The sequence below is a fragment of the Ammospiza caudacuta genome, chromosome 3, assembly GCF_027887145.1.
Source record: "Ammospiza caudacuta isolate bAmmCau1 chromosome 3, bAmmCau1.pri, whole genome shotgun sequence".
In the NCBI taxonomy this organism is placed as follows: domain Eukaryota; kingdom Metazoa; phylum Chordata; class Aves; order Passeriformes; family Passerellidae; genus Ammospiza; species Ammospiza caudacuta.
In genome coordinates, this window is record NC_080595.1 from 114,687,889 (window position 1) to 114,706,427 (window position 18,539).

Here is an 18,539-nt window from a genome sequence, read left to right on the forward strand (position 1 = left end):
GCTCAGCGTCCCCAAAGCACGGCCAGGCAGGAGCATCCCCAGGGACACAGGTGCTGCTCAGCCCCAGCTCCATGCCCAGGGCCTTCTGCTGCCACCAAGGCAGTGGCAGCCCCAGGGCCAGCAGGCACAGCAGCCCTGCAGCAGCAGCAGGACACACAGACACGGCCCAGCCCTGCAATGCCAAAGTGCTCGTCTTTATTCAAGGCGGGAAAAGCAGCCCCTGCCCCAAAGACACCGGGGCTGGCACCACAGGGCTCCAGCCCAGCAGCAGCCAGCAGGAGCAGCTGCCACTGCTGCTGTCAGCCCAGCTGGGCACGGCACAGCCACCCAGGGCAGGGGACATCAGCACATGGGGATATCAGCACATGGGGACATCAGCACATGGGGACATCAGCACATGGGTCCAGCAGCACATGGGTCCAGCAGCCAGAAGCGAGGGCCATGTTCTGCTTCAGGATTTCATCCAAAGCGACTGCAAGAAGAAAACAGACCAGCGCATCACGTGCTGTAACCTTCCCTGCGACTCTCTCCCCTGCCCGGCAGTGTCCAGGGTGAGGTGCAGCAGAGTCAGGCTCAGGGCAGGTGAGGTGCAGTCCTTAGTGCAGCTAGGCTGGGCCTGGTCTATCTCAGTGCTGGCAGCCCTGGCTCCAGGCCTGTGCAGATGCAGCAAGTTTGGAATCACGTCCTCACTGCTGGCCATAGACAGGGAAAATTTCTCACTTAGGTGGCTTTGGTGATTCGTCTGCAGAGCCTCAATGAGGCCTTGGGCACTGGGGGAGAGTGGGGAGACCCTGGCTAACCTGGGGCTCCTGCAGCCTCAGTGAGGGGAGGTCAAACCTTCAAGATATATGCTCTGCATTTTGTTCATCTCTCTCAGAGAATAAATGCAGGAGAATATTTATTATGTGTTGTCAAAAAAGGCACTGGTAACAGATTTTCTGAGATAAAAAGAGGAAAATCTTTCTTCAGCCAAGGATTGGGCCTTACCTTCTGCAGCAAAAGAGGCTTACTGAACATCTTCCAGCATGATGTGTACCAGGAGGGCAAGAACGCCTGGAGCAGAATCCCCCGCGTCGCTTGCACACAATTGAACCGCCTGTTCCCATGGGGAGAGACACAATTGGAACAATTAAAGGAATAATCTGAGAGGTCAGACTGTGGTTATAGACAGGCTGATGCTCCCTGGTGCCGGCGCATTTCAGACAAAGAGAAGGGCTCAGATTCAATCCCCGCACAGCCACATCTCCAACTGCAATGTGCCTCACCTGGAAGGTCCCTGCCCCCCTAAACTGGATGCACAGCAGAGCACAGAGTAGAAAGGAACAACATGAGGTTGAGGAAGAGCCAGGATGTCTGCCAGCTGCATTCCCACCTCTGCTTGGACCAGCAGAGCTGGCAGGCAGGCATTTGTCACATTCCACCTCCCTGACCCACAGACGAAGCCAAGATATAGTTTCCATGGGCTCTCTCCACCCCAAATCAGTGTCCATTTATAAACTCACTCAGGAAACACCTTTCACCTCAAACTCCTGTTACCTTTTCATCATTCCCACAAACCCTGTCACTTCCAGGGACACTGAATTCCCACAGCTGGGTGCTCACACTTTCCCCCATTTCCCTTCTTCCCTTCTCACCTGCAGCACCCTGGACCAACAGGAGGATTAGAGGGAGGAGCAGGAACAGGAACTTCATGGCTGCTGCCTCTCCTGGGTCTTCACAGAGCTGCAAAGGAAGACCAAGGTAATGGGGACAGGCAGAACCCTGAGTGAGCAGAATTCAGGAACAAGAACCCACACTCACCTGCCTGGAGAAGGTCTGGGTGTTGAGGCAGCAGCAAAGGCAAGAGGAATGGCTGTGTGCAGATGGCCTTGGGGCCAGGCAATGCTGCAGTGGCCCAGGCACGCTGGGTTTATAGCAGTGCTGGTGGGTGGGACAAGCCCCAGGTGCTGCTGGCACAAGTGGCCTGGGCCAAGGCGGGAGGGCCCCATGGCTGTGGGGGTGCTGGGGCTGGCCCTGCTCCCTCCCTGCTGCAGGGCCAGAGGCTGAGGGGCCTCCTGGGGCTGTTGCAATCAATGGCACCGTTGTCCCCATGCAACACCTCTTGTGACACCCGCGGCACAGCGGCACCGGGCTGGGCAGGAGAGGGATGGGATGGACAAGGCAGAGTGGTTCATGCTGGGAAGACTAGAAATGAGGAAATTTTTTCCTTCTTTGCATCTTCTCATTTTATCAATTCTATAAATACTCAGAGTGGGATGTGGAAAATCAGACTTTATACTGCAAATGTGCTCATCCTTGTAGGGTGAGAGGAAAGATTTACCTCTCATTTCACCTCAATAGCCTTCTCTGGAGAGTTTGGACAGAAGATGGATAACATTAAATTCAGGGTTAAAAGAGGGGAAGAAATTGCCATGGAAGGCAGGAGTGATCTGAACATTGCCCACCAAACTGTCCAGATCTGTAAAGCAATGGCAGGGGAAGCTATTAGGGGTTTATCTCTTCTCCCTGCTCATAATTTCCTCAGAACCTGAGGAAATAATCTGGATTGTATGTGGGAAGGGTTAGATTGGAAATTGGAATTCAGTGCCTTCACTGAAAATGCACTCAAGCCCCGGCACAGGTGGCCTAGGACAGTGATGGAGTGACCATCCCTGGAGGGATTTCAAAGCCTTGTAGATGTGGCATTTGTGGCATTTGATTAGTGTTGGGTTTGGCAGTACTGGGGGAATCATTGGTCTTGATGGTCTTAGAGGGCTTTCCCAACATTAAAAATTCTGTGATTCACTGGTTCTTTAAAGAGAAAACCTTCAGTGAAAGAGGCAGGGCCCCCATTTCTCCCAGACGCAGGAGTACATGGACACACACAGGTATTGAAGCACTCAGGGAATCAAATGCCTGAGGTTTGCTTTGCAGACAGGGAGAGACCCCTGCCTTTGATGGAGCAGAGCATTGTCATCCCAGTCTTCCATGAATGGGCAGAGAGGAGCAGAGAACATCTTTATTCCCCATGAGGAAAGAAATTCAGACATTTGCAGGCCATGGTCCAATGGAATAATTTCACAGCTCATCCAGACCAGGAGATGCAGATTCTCCTCCTGCTGCTCTTGTCTTCTGGGATGGGACGTGGAGCAGCACAGCCGTAGCAGGGAGGGCTGTGGTGCTGGAACAGGACAATGAGGAGCAGCAGGGACAGCTCCTGTGGGTCACCATGGCCATGACCACTCATAGGGCACATCACCCAGCACAGGTCTGCGCATCAGTCCATGGCTATGAGGGACATCTTGGACTGGCAGGCCCAGCACAGGGATCCCAGTTCCCCAGAAGGAGCATCTGCAGGGCAGCCCCAGCACAGGCAGCCCAGCCAGGCTGGCCCAGCAGGCAGTGCCAGGCTCAGCGTCCCCAAAGCACGGCCAGGCAGGAGCATCCCCAGGGACACAGGCGCTGCTCAGCCCCAGCTCCATGCCCAGGGCCTTCTGCTGCCACCAAGGCAGTGGCAGCCCCAGGGCCAGCAGGCACAGCAGCCCTGCAGCAGCAGCAGGACACACAGACACGGCCCAGCCCTGCAATGCCAAAGTGCTCGTCTTTATTCAAGGCGGGAAAAGCAGCCCCTGCCCCAAAGACACCGGGGCTGGCACCACAGGGCTCCAGCCCAGCAGCAGCCAGCAGGAGCAGCTGCCACTGCTGCTGTCAGCCCAGCTGGGCACGGCACAGCCACCCAGGGCAGGGTATATAAGGAGTTGATTTTCAGGAACCAGAAGCGATGGCCATGTCTTGTTTGGGATTTTCAGGTTTTAACCCCAAACACTGTAAGAAGAGAGGAAAAAAGCACATCACCTGGGGTAACTTTTCTTGCCCTTCTTTATCCCCTCCCCCTTCAATGAAAACAAGCACAGGGAGATAACTCTCAGCCTACGGAGGTCAACTCCAGCTGTTACAAATATCAAGACAAGGATCCTCACACAGTTCCAGGAACAGCCTTCTCATTTGGGCAACAGAGCTGAGCTTTCTGCATTGCCAGTGAATAAACTTTGTGGGGCTAAAGGAGTGTAGGGTACAACTGCTTGACCTGGGGCTACTTCAGCCCAAATCAGCACAGGTCCAAACCAAAAAAGACTTTTCCTTTCCTTTCTTGGCTTTTGCCTCAGAGTGTGAACACATGAAGATGTGAAGGAGGACCTGGCTGAAAGACAATAATAACTTTATCTATGAGTAGGAAGAAACCATTTCCAGAACTTACATTTTGCAGCAGTGGCTCAGTGTTGAACAAACTCCGATGTATTTATAGGGGAAACGACAGCCCCCCAGAGCACAGAATCCTCCTCGTTGGATGCACTTGGCATGTTTTCCTGCTGCCATGGAAAATCATGCACAGGGAAAGAATTAAAACAATAACCTGGGAGAAGAGTATGTGACTGCACTTCTCCCTCTTTCCCTCTTACCTGCAGCACCCTGGACCAACAGGAGGAACAAGGGGAAGAGCAGGAACAGGATCCTCATGGCTGATGCTTCTCACGGGACTTCACAGAGTTGCAGAGTGGACACACCAAAGGTCCTGAACAATACAGCACACAGAAATGTTCTAAATTGCAGAGGGACTATCACAAGTGACCTGATCTGAATAATGAATCTCAGATGCTTTAGGATTTCCTGGGAGCAGCTGGAGAAATGCTGGTCTGTTGGGCAATTTCCATCACCTTATTCTCTATGAATTCTCTTAAGGGACGTGTGGGAGAAGCAATGCCTGATTCTTCCACTAGTACCCACATCAGAATTCAAAGACTTGTGGAAAACAAGCAGAATATTAACCCCTGGAAGCTGTGCTGCCTCAGGCCTTTTGCATCCAACACTTCTGTTTGGGTGCACATCTGTTTCGAGAAGAAATATATGTTTCTGCTGAGACAGAGCCAAGGGTGGAACAAGAAAGACTTTCAAATGCAGTTACCAGATGAAACGTCTTGCTGCTGCTTTTATTCTCACAATTATGCCTCTCCTTCCCAAAGAGACAAAGCAGAGTTTGCCTCTCAGGTGGTGCTCATGTCAACACTCAAGACAAAGCCAACAGTCAAACAAGAATTGGGAACTAACCTGGGTTGTGGAGTTGAGGGAAATTCATGTCCCTGGAGAGGTCCAGAACTTTGTGAAGGACGTTCCTGCCTATCACTGTGGTCAATGGAAACATAGGCCCAAGGTAATGGGGAGGGGCAGAACCCTGAGTGAGCAGAATTCAGGAAAGAGATCTCAGACTCACCTGCCTGGAGAAGGTCTGGGTGTTGAGGCAGCAGCAAAGGCAAGAGGAATGGCTGTGTGCAGATGGCCTTGGGGCCAGGCAATGCTGCAGTGGCCCAAGCACGCTGGGTTTATAGCAGTGGTGGTGGGTGGGACAGGCCCCAGGTGCTGCTGGCACAAGTGGCCTGGGCCAAGGCGGGAGGGCCCCATGGCTGTGGGGGTGCTGGGGCTGGCCCTGCTCCCTCCCTGCTGCAGGGCCAGAGGCTGAGGGGCCTCCTGGGGCTGTTGCAATCAATGGCACCGTTGTCCCCATGCAACACCTCTTGTGACACCCGCGGCACAGCGACGCTGGGCTGGGCAGGAGAGGGATGGGATGGACAAGAGAGGTGAGTTGGTGTTGGGAAGAGTAGAAATGAGGAAATGCTTTCCCTCCTTGTGGTCTCCCATTGTTTCTGTTCTAAACTCAGAGTGGGATGTGGAAGATCTGACAATATTGCAATCGTGCTCAGCTTTATATGTGGAGAGGAACGTTTTCCCACACATTTCACACCAACAGCTCTTTTGGGGAGTTTGGAAATGAGATGGAGAAAATAACACTTCCTGCATGCCCTCTTGCCCTTTATTTCCCCCCATGTGCCCTTGGTGAGCCCTGAGCTCGTTTCCCACACCTCCATCAGTCTGGCTCCAGATGTTCTGGGCCAAGGAGCCCCTGGGCTGGGGGAGCAGCACTTGAGTGCAGAGGGAAAGGGAGCTTGAGGGAACAGTTCCAGAGTCAGTGCCAGGACAGGTGACCACAGCTGAAAGAAACCCAAGGTAGGCAGGGATGGTCTGAACATCCCTCACCAAATCCTCCAGGTCTGGAAAGCAATGGCAGTGCAGACAGTTTTGGCGTCAGTCTCTTCTCCCACATACCAAATCACAGGATGAGTGGAAATGGTCTCAAAAAGCAGGGAAGGATTAGACTGGGCATTAGGAATAATTTCTTTGCAGGAATGGTGATGGTTCATTGAGACATGCTGCCCAGGGCGGTCACCATTCCTGCAGGGAATTCAAAAGCTGTGTGGATGTGGCATTTGTGATCAGCGTTTGGTATTGGGGTTGGCAGTGCTGGGGGAATGGTTGGACTCAATATTCTTGGAGGTCTATTCCAACATCAGAAATGTTATGGGTCTGATTCGTGAGAGGGAAAGTCTCCAGTGAACCAGGCAGGGTCCCCAGCTGCTCCCAACCAAGCCCTGCAGCAGCAGCAGGACACACAGACACGGCCCAGTCCTGCAATGCCAAAGTGCTCGTCTTTATTCAAGGCGGGAAAAGCAGCCCCTGCCCCAAAGACACCGGGGCTGGCACCACAGGGCTCCAGCCCAGCAGCAGCCAGCAGGAGCAGCTGCCACTGCTGCTGTCAGCCCAGCTGGGCACGGCACAGCCACCGAGGCCAGGGGACATCAGCACATGGGGACATCAGCACATGGGGACATTAACAGGTGGGGATATCAGCACATGGGGACATCAGGAGGTGATTTTCAGGAGCCAGAAGCGAGGGCCATGTCCTGCTTGGGAATTTTCAGAGTCTCGACGCCAAATACTGCAAGAGGAGAGGAAACAAGCACATCAGCTCTTGTAATTTTCCCTGCCACTGTCTCCCCTGCCCTGCAATGCCCAGGGTGAGGTGCAGCAGAGTCACGCTCAGGGCAGGTGAGGTGCAGTCCTTAGTGCAGCCAGGCTGGGCCTGGGCTCTCTCAGTGCTGGCAGCCCTGGCTCCAGGGCTGTGCAAATGCAGCCACACCTGGATCATGTCCTCAGTGCTGCCCAAGCACAGTGAAGTCTTCACTCTTTGGTGGCTTTGGTGAGTCCTCTGCAGAGTCTGAATTAAGCCCTGGGGACTGGGGGAGAGTGTGAAAACCCTGGCTGACCTGGGCCTGCTGCAGCCCTGGTGAGGGGAGATCAAACCCACAAGGACTGTCCTCTCTCTCCTTGAGCATTTCTTCCAAAGCATAATTGCTGGAGAGTATTTATCATGAGTTGTCAAGAAACGCATTGGTAACAGATGTTTCAGAAGAAAAAGGAGGGAAATCTTTCTTAGGCCAAGGATCCGGGGCTCACCTTCTGCAGCACACCAAGCCTGGAGCACATGTTCCTGCACGATGTGTGCCAGTAGGGCAATAATCCCTGAGGCAGAATCCCCGTTTTAACCTGCATTTATCTTCATTGCCTGTTCCCATGAGAAAGAGACACACGGAAAAATTAAAGTAATAATCTGAGAGGTCAGACTGAGGTGGTATAGACAGGCTGATTCTCCCTTGGCGCACTTCAGGCCAAGAGGAGGTCTCAGCTTCCCCAAGGGTTCAGATCCAATGGCTCCACAGCCACATCTCCAATTGCAATGTATCTCACCTGGAAGGTCCCTGTCCCCCTAAACTGGAGGCACAGCAGAGCAGAGAGTAGAAAGGACCAATGTGAGGCTGAGGAAGAGCCAGGCTATCTGCCAGCTGTGTTCCCACCTCTGCCTGGACCAGCAGAGCTTGCAGACAGGCATTTATCACAATCCATGTACCTGACCCACAGAATAAGTCAGGATTCAGTTTCCATGGGCTCTCTTCACCCCAAATCAGTGTCCATTTGGAAACTCACTCAGGAATAACCTTTCACCCCAGTCCCCTGTATCATTTTCATCATTCCCACAAAAATGGTCACTTCCAGGGACACTGAATTCCCACTGCTGGGTGCCCACACTTTCCCCCTTTTCCCCACTTCCCCTCTCACCTGCTGCACCTTGTGCCAACAGGAGGATCAGGGGGAAGAGCAGGAACAGGGTCTTCATGGCTGCTGCTCCTTCTTGATCTGCACAAACCTGCAGAGGGGACACTAAGGCAATGGGGACAGGCAGGAGACCCTGAGTGAGCAGGAATCCAGAGAGAGAACCCACACTCACCTGCCTGGAGAAGGTCTGGGTGTTGAGGCAGCAGCAAAGGCAAGAGGAATGGCTGTGTGCAGATGGCCTTGGGGCCAGGCAATGCTGCAGTGGCCCAAGCACGCTGGGTTTATAGCAGTGCTGGTGGGTGGGACAGGCCCCAGGTGCTGCTGGCACAAGTGGCCTGGGCCAAGGCGGGAGGGCCCCATGGCTGTGGGGGTGCTGGGGCTGGCCCTGCTCCCTCCCTGCTGCAGGGCCAGAGGCTGAGGGGCCTCCTGGGGCTGTTGCAATCAATGGCACCGTTGTCCCCATGCAACACCTCTTGTGACACCCGCGGCACAGTAGCACCGGGCTGTGGGTCTAGCAGGGAAATCCTTGGAATGGGCACAGGAACTGGTGGGTGCAGATACAGGAACCAGTGTGCTGTCCTGGGGGATCAGAATCCCTCTTGCTTGGGGTCACAGGATCAGCAATGGAATGGTTTGGGTGGGAAGGGACCTGAAAGATCATCTCCTTCCACCCGTGCCATGGACAGGGACACCTTCCACTATCCCAGGTTGCTCCAAGCCCTGTCCAACCCAGCCTTGGAGAATTCCAGGGATCCAGGGGCAGACACAACTTCTCTGGGCATTTTGTGCCAGGGACCGTCCAACCTCACAGGGAAGAATTTCTTCCCAATATCCCATCTAACCCCGCTCTCTCTCTGTGAATTCATTCCGTATTCTCCTGTCCTTTTCCTATGTCTCTCCTTCTACGATTCAAGAACCATTTGGTATGGGATGTGCAAAAACTCACGTAATATGGAAATAACTTTGGACACTGCAAGAACATCTGATTAGATAACAGGTCTGTGTACCTGCCATGTCAGGGGGATAAGCATGGTTCTCTCTCATGACTGTTCAGATAAAATGAGAGCAACACCAGGATAGATGACAAGTTCTGTAAACCAGGGGATCCAAGAAAATTCTTGCTCCTTCTAATGCCGGCCAAGGTGAGGAAATACAAGCTGGATGCAGCCATCACTTGTGAATCCAGCCAGTTTGATGGCAGCCATGCCACTGGGAGAAGTGACAGTCCTTGCCAGGCAGGAGGGTCTGTGCCATGTGCCCAAGTTGGCAGCTCCTTCTCCAGGGGTTTGGCAGAGCAATATGGTCTCCCCAAACTACAAGGGGCGAAGTGCTGGCTATTTGCAAGTGGAATATCTTGGCATTTTCTACTTCACAACCCTGACATGTGAAGTGACAGTGACAAGGTGACAATCATAAAGAAGTGGGAGAGGGATTCTGGATGCTGAGCAGAAGCAGAGGCAGCACCTGCACTCATTACTGATGGAGGGTTCACTGGGAGGGTTTCTTGAAGGGACACTGAAAAGGTTCCATTCTATGCCAGAGCAGCAGATGGGTGCTGGTTTCCCATGAGCAGGGTCTGTGTGTGTGTCCTTGCATGTGTCCCTGTGTCCCTGTATATGTCCCTGCATATGTCCCTGTGTCCCTGGATGTGTCCAGCAAACCACAACACCGCAGGGTCCCTACACAAGGTGGGATAACATATTGTGCTGGGTTGGAAATTCTTGTCTTTGATGTCAGAAGAGGAAACCAAAGCCTCCTTTTCTCCGGTGCAGGAGCAGAAAGAGGGAAAGGAACTTTTGGGCTACTGGTGACTCCAGCCTGGCCTCTGTGGTTTTACCCTCCTGATTTTGCAAGGAGCAGCAGGAAGAATAATAATTTCTATCATCAAAAGTAAAGAAAGGTGGAGGATTCAAGTGAAGCTACAGTGAAACTGTCCTGTGGATGTTGAGTATTCTATATGGACATAATACAGGTGAAAGAGGACAAAGGAAAGCTTTTGGTTCAGTTAATAATTTTACCCCTATCAAGCTCATTAATCATGTGCGCGTTGTCTGTAGGTCTATGTTGTCCTCAATGACATCCCCCACACCACATAACTTCAAGGAATGGATCCTGCTGCAGATTTTGCATCTGGGACTGGAGCTGGGACCTTGGAACAAATCTGCAGATATCTTAGTGGTGAGGTTTTGCAACTATGTCCCCAGTTCCCAGTCCATGTCCCTCTGCCATGGCAGTAGGGACCAGAGAACAGGATGATATCTGGGCCTATAAACAGCAGGACAATGTTCCTGTTCCCCCAGAGGGAGCATCTGCAGGGCAGCCCCAGCACAGGCAGCCCAGCCAGGCTGGCCCAGCAGGCAGTGCCAGGCTCAGCGTCCCCAAAGCACGGCCAGGCAGGAGCATCCCCAGGGACACAGGCGCTGCTCAGCCCCAGCTCCATGCCCAGGGCCTTCTGCTGCCACCAAGGCAGTGCAGCTCCAGCTCCAGCAGGCACAGCAGCCCTGCAGCAGCAGCAGGACACACAGACAAGGCCCAGGCCTGCAATGCCAAAGTGCTCGTCTTTATTCAAGGTGGGAAAAGCAGCCCCTGCCCCAAAGACACCGGGGCTGGCACCACAGGGCTCCAGCCCAGCAGCAGCCAGCAGGAGCAGCTGCCACTGCTGCTGTCAGCCCAGCTGGGCACGGCACAGCCACCGAGGCCAGGGGACATCAGCATATGGGGACATCAGCACATGGGGACATCAGCACATGGGTCCAGCAGCCAGAAGTGAGAGGCTTTTTCTGCTTGGGAATTTTCAGGGTCTCAACCCCAAACACTATAAGAAAGGAGACAAGAATATCAGCTGGTATAACTTTCCATGCCTCTGTCTCCCCAGCCCTGCAATGCCCAGGGTGAGGGGCAGCAGAGTCAGGCGCGGGGCAGGTGAGGTTCAGTCCTTAGTGCAGCCAGGTTGGGCCTGGGCTATCTCAGTGCTGGCAGCCCTGGCTCCAGGGCTGTGCAGATGCAGCCAGACCTGGATCATGTCCTCAGTGCTGCCCAAGGACAGGGAATATTTCAGTCCTTGGTGGCTTTGGTGAGTGGGGAGGCCCTGGCTGACCTGGGGCTGCTGCAGCTCCTCTTTGGGTATCTCCAAGCACCTTCCCTCTCCCTCCCCTCAGCTCTGTCTTCTGTCCCAAAGAGCCCTGAACCTTTAGCTACTCAGGGCTCTTAAACACCTTCTGCCATGACAGCAACATTTGTAATTCCAAAACTTACTTTTTGCAGCAAAAGAAGAACCTGGAACATTTTCCTTTGACGATAAATGGGAACTGGCATTTCAGAAATCCACAGTAACCCTTTTCTCTCTCACACTGTTTCTTGTTTGTTGGTGCCAAGGAGGATCCTGCTCAGTGAAAGAGGGCAAAGTGAGTGCGGTATAAATGCCAAAAATGTGTCTGGTTCCAGAGCAGCTGCTGCTGGCTCTGAGTACCAGTCTTGAATGGGAACTGAACAACAAAACCAACATTGTAAACTCTCCAGTCAAGAGCTCATTTTTACTACAGCAAAATGTTCATATGGGGAAAGACAGAGAGAAAGATCAGCAGGATCTACAGGATTTGCTGTGCTGCATCCTCAGCTGCCCAGACCTTCCTCATGTCAAGTCCCTCCCAAACGTTAAAAATACCAGAGAATTCTGATCACATATCTGGACCAGGAAAACCCATCAAGTGAGGTTTCCCACCTCAGCCATGTCCCCTCTGTCCCTCTCACCTGCAGCACTGTGCACCAGCAGGAGGAACAAGGGGAAGAGCAGGTAGAGGATCCTCATGGCTGATGCCTGGCCTTGGTCTTCTTTGTGCTGCAGAGGGAACACACCAAGAAGTAAAGCAGGGTCAAGGATTGAGGGGAATCTTTGTGCCTGGAGACGCCAAGCTAAATGAGGTCTTATCCAATGCTGCCCATTGCCCAAGCCAGCCCAAGGCTGGCTGCCCAAACACCCTGCACAATCCAATGAAGTCAGGAAAGTCTTCCCAGCTCTGCTGGCAAATATCCGTCCCCAGCTCCAGAGCATTCCCAGGATTCCCAGCCAGCCCAGTCCCCATCCCTGTGCTGCACTGACCCAGGAAGGAGCAAGAGGGCACGGAAGGGTCTTGGTGGCCTGGAAATGAGTCCCCAGTGACCTACCTGAGAAAGGTGTTGGTTCAGAGCACACCAGGGTCTTTCTGTGAGACGCCCAGCGGGAATGTCTTGTGTGAAGAGTCCAGCTCAGGGAGTGTCCCTGTGCCCCAAACTTGCCGGTTTTTCCCCATTTCCAGGGGGTGGGGCTGGCACAAGTGGCCTGGGCCAAGGCGGGGGGGCCCCATGGCTGTGGGGGTGCTGGGGCTGGCCCTGCTCCCTCCCTGCTGCAGGGCCAGAGGCTGAGGGGCCTCCTGGGGCTGTTGCAATCAATGGCACCGTTGTCCCCATGCAACACCTCTTGTGACACCCGCGGCACAGCAGCACCGGGCTGTGGGGCCAGCAGTCAAATCGTTGGGATGGGCACAGGAACTGGTGGGTGCAGACACAGGAACCAGTGTGCAGTCCTGGGGGATCAGAATCCCTCTTGCTTGGGGTCACAGGATCAGCAATGGAATGGCTTGGGTGGGAAGGGACCTGTATGATCATCTCCTTCCACCCCCTACCCTAGACAGAGACACCATCCACTATTTCAGGATGTCCAATCCTTGTCTAAAATGGCCTTGGACAATTCCAGGGATCCAGGGGCAGACATAACTTCTCTGGGCGTTTTGTGCCAGGGATGGTCCACCCTCACAGGGAAGGATTTGTTCCCAATATACCATCTAACCCTGCTCTCTCTCTGTGAATTCATTCCGTATTCTCCTGTCCTTTTCCTATGTCTCTCCTTCTACGATTCAAGAACCATTTGGTATGGGATGTGCAAAAACTCACGTAATATGGAAAAAAACTTTGGACACTGCAAGAACATCTGATTAGGTAACAGGTCTGTGTACCTGCCATGTCAGGGGGCCAAGCAGAGTTCTCTGTCGTGACTGTTCAGATAAAATGAGAGCAACACCAGGATAGATGACAAGTTCTGTAAACCAGGGGATCCAAGAAAATTCTTGCTCCTTCTAATGCCGGCCAAGGTGAGGAAATACAAGCTGGATGCAACCATCACTTGTGAATCCAGCCAGTTTGATGGCAGCCATGCCACTGGGAGAAGTGACAGTCCCCTCCTGATTTTGCAAGGAGCAGCAGGAAAAATCATCATTTCAATCATCAAATGCATAGAAAGATGGGGGATTTAAGTGATGCTTCAGTGAAATTGTGCTGTGGATACTGAGTATTCCATATGGATGTAATAAAGATGAAAGAGAACAAAGTGAAGCTTTTGGTTTAGGTAATTATTTTACCCCTATCAAGCTCAGTAATCCCGTGTGCATTCACTGAATGTTTATGTTGTCCTGAATGATATCCCTCATACCACATCCTTGTTAAGGAGTGGCTCCTGCTGCAGGTTTTTCAGCAGACACTAGGGCTTGGACCTTGGAACAAAGCTGTGGATATTTTAGGGATGTGGCTTTGCCACTATGTCCCCAGTTCCCAGTCCATGTCCCTCTGCCATGGCAGTAGGGACCAGAGAACAGGATGATATCTGGGCCTATAAACAGCAGGACAATGTTCCTGTTCCCCCAGAAGGAGCATCTGCAGGGCAGCCCCAGCACAGGCAGCCCAGCCAAGCTGGCCCAGCAGGCAGTGCCAGGCTCAGCGTCCCCAAAGCACGGCCAGGCAGGAGCATCCCCAGGGACACATGCGCTGCTCAGCCCCAGCTCCATGCCCAGGGCCTTCTGCTGCCACCAAGGCAGTGGCAGCCCCAGGGCCAGCAGGCACAGCAGCCCTGCAGCAGCAGCAGGACACACAGACACGGCCCAGCCCTGCAATGCCAAAGTGCTCGTCTTTATTCAAGGCGGGAAAAGCAGCCCCTGCCCCAAAGACACCGGGGCTGGCACCACAGGGCTCCAGCCCAGCAGCAGCCAGCAGGAGCAGCTGCCACTGCTGCTGTCAGCCCAGCTGGGCACGGCACAGCCACCAAGGCCAGGGGACATCAGCATATGGGGACATCAGCACATGGGGACATCAGCAGATGTGTCCAGCAGGCAAAAGCGAGGGCCATGTCCTGCTTGTGAATTTCCGGGTTTCATCCCCAGCGACTGTAAGAATAAACAGACAAGCGCATCACCAGGTATAACATTTTTTGCCATTCTGTCCCCTGCCCTGCAATGCCCAGGGTGAGGGGCAGCAGAGTCAGGCTCAGGCGAGGTGAGGTTCAGTCCTTAGTGCAGCCAGGTTGGGCCTGGTCTATCTCAGTGCTGGCAGCCCAGGCTCCCATTCTCAGTGCTGCCCAAGGACAGGGAATGTTTCTCTCTTTGGTGGCTTAGGTCAGTCCCCTGCAGAACATGAATGAGACCTCTGGGGCTGGAGGAGAGTGGGGAGGCACTGGCTGACCTGGAGCTGTTGCTGCCCCTCTCAGGGTATCTCCAAGGACCTTGCCTTCCCTCCCCTCCTTTATGCCTTCAGTCCTCAAGTGCACCAAGCCTCTAGCCACTCAAGGGCCCTTAAACTCCTTCTTCCACTACAGCAGCTTTTGTAATTCCAAAACTTACTTTTTGCAGCAAAAGAAGAATGTGGAACATCTTCCTATAATGACAAAGGGGAACCTGCACTTCACAAAGCCACAGTAGCCATTTTCTCGCTGACATTGTTCCCTGTTTGTTGGCTCCAAGTAGGATCCTACTCAGTGAAAGAGGGCAAAGTGAGTGCGGTATAAATGCCAAAAATGTGTCTGGTTCCAGAGCAGCTGCTGCTGGCTCTGAGTACCAGTCTTGAATGGGAACTGAACAACAAAACCAACATTGTAAACTCTCCAGTCAAGAGCTCATTTTTACTACAGCAAAATGTTCATATGGGGAAAGACAGAGGGAAAGATCAGCAGGATCTACAGGATTTGCTGTGCTGCATCCTCAGCTGCCCAGACCTTCCTGATGTCAAGTCCCTCCCAAACGTTAAAAACACCAGAGAATTCTGATCACATATCAGGACCAGGAAAACCCATTAGGTGAGGTTCTCACCTCAGCCATCTCTCCTCTGTCCCTCTCACCTGCAGCACTGTGCACCAGCAGGAGGAACAAGGGGAAGAGCAGGTAGAGGATCCTCATGGCTGATGCCTGGCCTTGGTCTTCTTTGTGCTGCAGAGGGAACACAGCAAGAAGGAAAGCAGGGTCAAGGATTGAGGGGAATCTTTGTGCCTGGAGAGGCCAAGCTAAATGAGATCTTATCCAATGCACTCCATCCCTCAAGCCAGCCCAAAGCTTGATGCACAAACACAATCCAATGAAGTCAGGAAAGTCTTCCCAGCTCTGCTGGCAAATATCCATCCCCAGCTCCAGAGCATTCCCAGGATTCCCAGCCAGCCCAGTCCCCATCCCTGTGCTGCACTGACCCAGGAAGGAGCAAGAGGGCACGGAAGGGTCTTGGTGGCCTGGAAATGAGTCCCCAGTGACCTACCTGAGAAAGGTGTTGGTTCAGAGCACACCAGGGTCTTTCTGTGAGACACCCAGCGGGAATGTCTTGTGTGAAGAGTCCAGCTCAGGGAGTGTCCCTGTGCCCCAAACTTGCCGGTTTTTCCCCATTTCCAGTGGGTGGGGCTGGCACAAGTGGCCTGGGCCAAGGCGGGGGGGCCCCATGGCTGTGGGGGTGCTGGGGCTGGCCCTGCTCCCTCCCTGCTGCAGGGCCAGAGGCTGAGGGGCCTCGTGGGGCTGTTGCAATCAATGGCACCGTTGTCCCCATGCAACACCTCTTGTGACACCCGCGGCACAGCGTCACCGGGCTGTGGGGCCAGCAGTCAAATCCTTGGGATGGGCACGGGCACTGGTGGGTGCCAGCACAGGAACTAGTGTGCAGTCCTGGGGGGATCAGAATCCTTCTTGCATGGGCTCACAGGATCAGCACTGTAATGGCTGGGGTGGGAAAGGACCTGAAAGATCATCTCCTTCCACCCCCTGCCATGGCGAGGGACACCTTCCACTATCCCAGGTTGCTCCAAGCCCCTTCTATCCTGTCCTCGGACACTTCAGGGATCCATGAACAGCCGCAGCCTCTCTGGGCAACCTGTGCCAGTTCTTCATCACCCTCACAGAGATGGATTCCTTCCTAAAATATATCTGATTTAAACTATGACAACGTGAAAACACGTCCTTCTCTCCTATCCTTTGTGTTTCGTACTTGAATTGCACAACCAGATGGGGTGGAACGTGTAAATATTCGCAGATTATGAATGAAAAAAAATTGGAAAATTCAAGAACAGCTTAATATATAACAGGTCTGTGCACCTGCCATGTCAGGGGGATAAGTAGTGTTGTCTCTAGTGGCTGATCTGATAAACTGAGAGCAACACCAGCATAGATGACAAGTTCTGTAAATCAGGGGATCCAACAAAACTGTGCCTCCTTCTAATGCTAACCAAGGTGAAGAAATACAAGCTGGATGCAGCCATCACTTATGAATCCAGCCAGTTTGATGGCAGCCATGCCACTGAGAGAAGTGACAGTCCTTGCCAGGCAGGAGGGACAATCATAAAAAATGCAGGAGAGGCATTCTGGATGCTCAGCAGAAGAGGCGCTATCTGCACTCATTGCTAATGGTGGGTTCACTGGGAAGGTTTCATGAAGAGAGTCAGAAAATGTTCCATTCTATGTCAGAGCAGCAGATTGGTGCTAGTTTCCAGTGAGCAGGGTCTGTGTGTGTGTCCCTGCATGTGCCCCGATGTCCCTGCATGTGTCCCTCTGTTCCTGGATGTGTCCCTGTGTCCTTAGATGTGTCCAGAAAACCACAGCACCGTGGGGTTCTTACACAAGGCAGGATGACACAAGGCCCTGTGTTGGGAATCCTTGTCAGAGGTGCCAGAAGAGGCAACCAAAGCCTCATTTTCTCTGGTGCAGGGGGAGAAATGAGAAAAGGAACTGTTGGGCTACTGGTGACTCCAGCCTGGCCTCTGTGCTCTTCCCCTCCTTATGCTGAGAGGAGCAGCAGGACAAATAATCTTTTGTATCATCAAATGTATGGAAAGATGGAGGATTGAAATGATGCCACAGTGAAACTGTGCTGTGGATACTGAGTAATCCATATAGACATAATACCGATGAAAGAGGACAAAGAAAACCTTTTGGTTCAGGTAAATATTTACCCCTATCAAGCTCAGGATTAACCTGTCTATGATGTCTTCCATGACATCCCCCACACCATATCATTATTAAGGAATGGCTCCTGCTCCAGGTTTTACAGTTGGGACTGGATCTGGGACCTTGTAAGAATGCTGAGTCTATTTTAGGTATGAGGCTTTTCCACTATGTCCACAGTTCCCAGTCCATGTATTTCAGACATAGAAGTTGTGTCCAGAAAAAAGATTGATATATGGGCCTGTAAACAACAGGACAATGTTTGTGTTCCCCCAGAGGGAGCATCTGCAGGGCAGCCCCAGCACAGGCAGCCCAGCCAGGCTGGCCCAGCAGGCAGTGCCAGGCTCAGCGTCCCCAAAGCACGGCCAGGCAGGAGCATCCCCAGGGACACAGGTGCTGCTCAGCCCCAGCTCCATGCCCAGGGCCTTCTGCTGCCACCAAGGCAGTGGCAGCCCCAGGGCCAGCAGGCACAGCAGCCCTGCAGCAGCAGCAGGACACACAGACACGGCCCAGCCCTGCAATGCCAAAGTGCTTGTCTTTATTCAAGGCGGGAAAAGCAGCCCCTGCCCCAAAGACACCGGGGCTGGCACCACAGGGCTCCAGCCCAGCAGCAGCCAGCAGGAGCAGCTGCCACTGCTGCTGTCAGCCCAGCTGGGCACGGCACAGCCATCCAGGGCAGGGGACATCAGGAGGTGACTTTCTGGAGCCAGAAGCAAGGGTCTTTTTCTTCTTAGGAATTTCAGGTTCTCATTCCCAGATCCTGCTGAAAGAAAGAAAACAAGCACATCTGCTGGTGGCAGTTTCCCTCCCACTCTCTCCCCTGCCCTGCAATGCCCAGGGTGAGGTGCAGCAGAGTCAGGCTCAGGGCAGGTGAGGTGCAGTCCTCAGTGCAGCCAGGTTGGGCCTGGGCTATCTCAGTGCTGGCAGCCCTGGCTCTGGGACTGTGCAGATGCAGCCACACCTGGATCATGTCCTCAGTGCTGCCCAAGGACAGGGAATGTTTCCCTCTTTGGTGGCTTTGTTGAGTCCTCCGGAGAGCCTGGTTGAGGCCCTGGGAACTGGGGGAGAGTGGGGAGGCCCTGGCTGACCTGGGACTGCTGCAGGCCCACTGAGGGGAGATCAAACCTTCAAGGACTATTCTCTCCCTCCTTGAGCATCTCTCTCAAAGCATTAATGCTGCAGAGTATTTATCATGAGGTGTCTATTGCCAGTGTCAGGTTTAGGTACAAAATCACGAATGGGACAGGACTGCTGAGGAATGCCACTCGAGCTGTTTTATTTTTCAGCATCAGTCCCATTGCATTGTCGTGACTATGGGAAGATGCCAGGAGCTCATGTCCT

General features: G+C 53.3%; 1 protein-coding gene and 2 long non-coding RNA genes across 3 annotated transcripts; all 3 read right to left on the reverse strand.

The window, feature by feature from the left end:
* Positions 1–205: 205 nt before the first annotated feature.
* Positions 206–1,725, reverse strand: LOC131556085 (uncharacterized). Its single transcript, XR_009274569.1, has 3 exons — positions 1,635–1,725; positions 988–1,096; positions 206–472 (listed from the first exon to the last, which is right to left on the reverse strand). It is a non-coding gene; the product is annotated as an uncharacterized LOC131556085 (long non-coding RNA).
* Positions 1,726–3,686: 1,961 nt separating this feature from the next.
* Positions 3,687–4,549, reverse strand: LOC131556084 (uncharacterized). Its single transcript, XR_009274568.1, has 3 exons — positions 4,440–4,549; positions 4,238–4,349; positions 3,687–3,804 (listed from the first exon to the last, which is right to left on the reverse strand). It is a non-coding gene; the product is annotated as an uncharacterized LOC131556084 (long non-coding RNA).
* Positions 4,550–6,660: 2,111 nt separating this feature from the next.
* On the reverse strand, positions 6,661–8,069 carry LOC131556327 (antimicrobial peptide THP1-like). Its single transcript, XM_058802803.1, has 3 exons — positions 7,987–8,069; positions 7,327–7,435; positions 6,661–6,808 (listed from the first exon to the last, which is right to left on the reverse strand). Exons 1-3 carry the CDS (start codon positions 8,042–8,044, stop codon positions 6,733–6,735), a joined length of 243 nt encoding a protein of 80 aa, XP_058658786.1. The 5' UTR covers positions 8,045–8,069; the 3' UTR covers positions 6,661–6,732.
* Between the last annotated feature and the right edge of the window lie 10,470 nt (positions 8,070–18,539).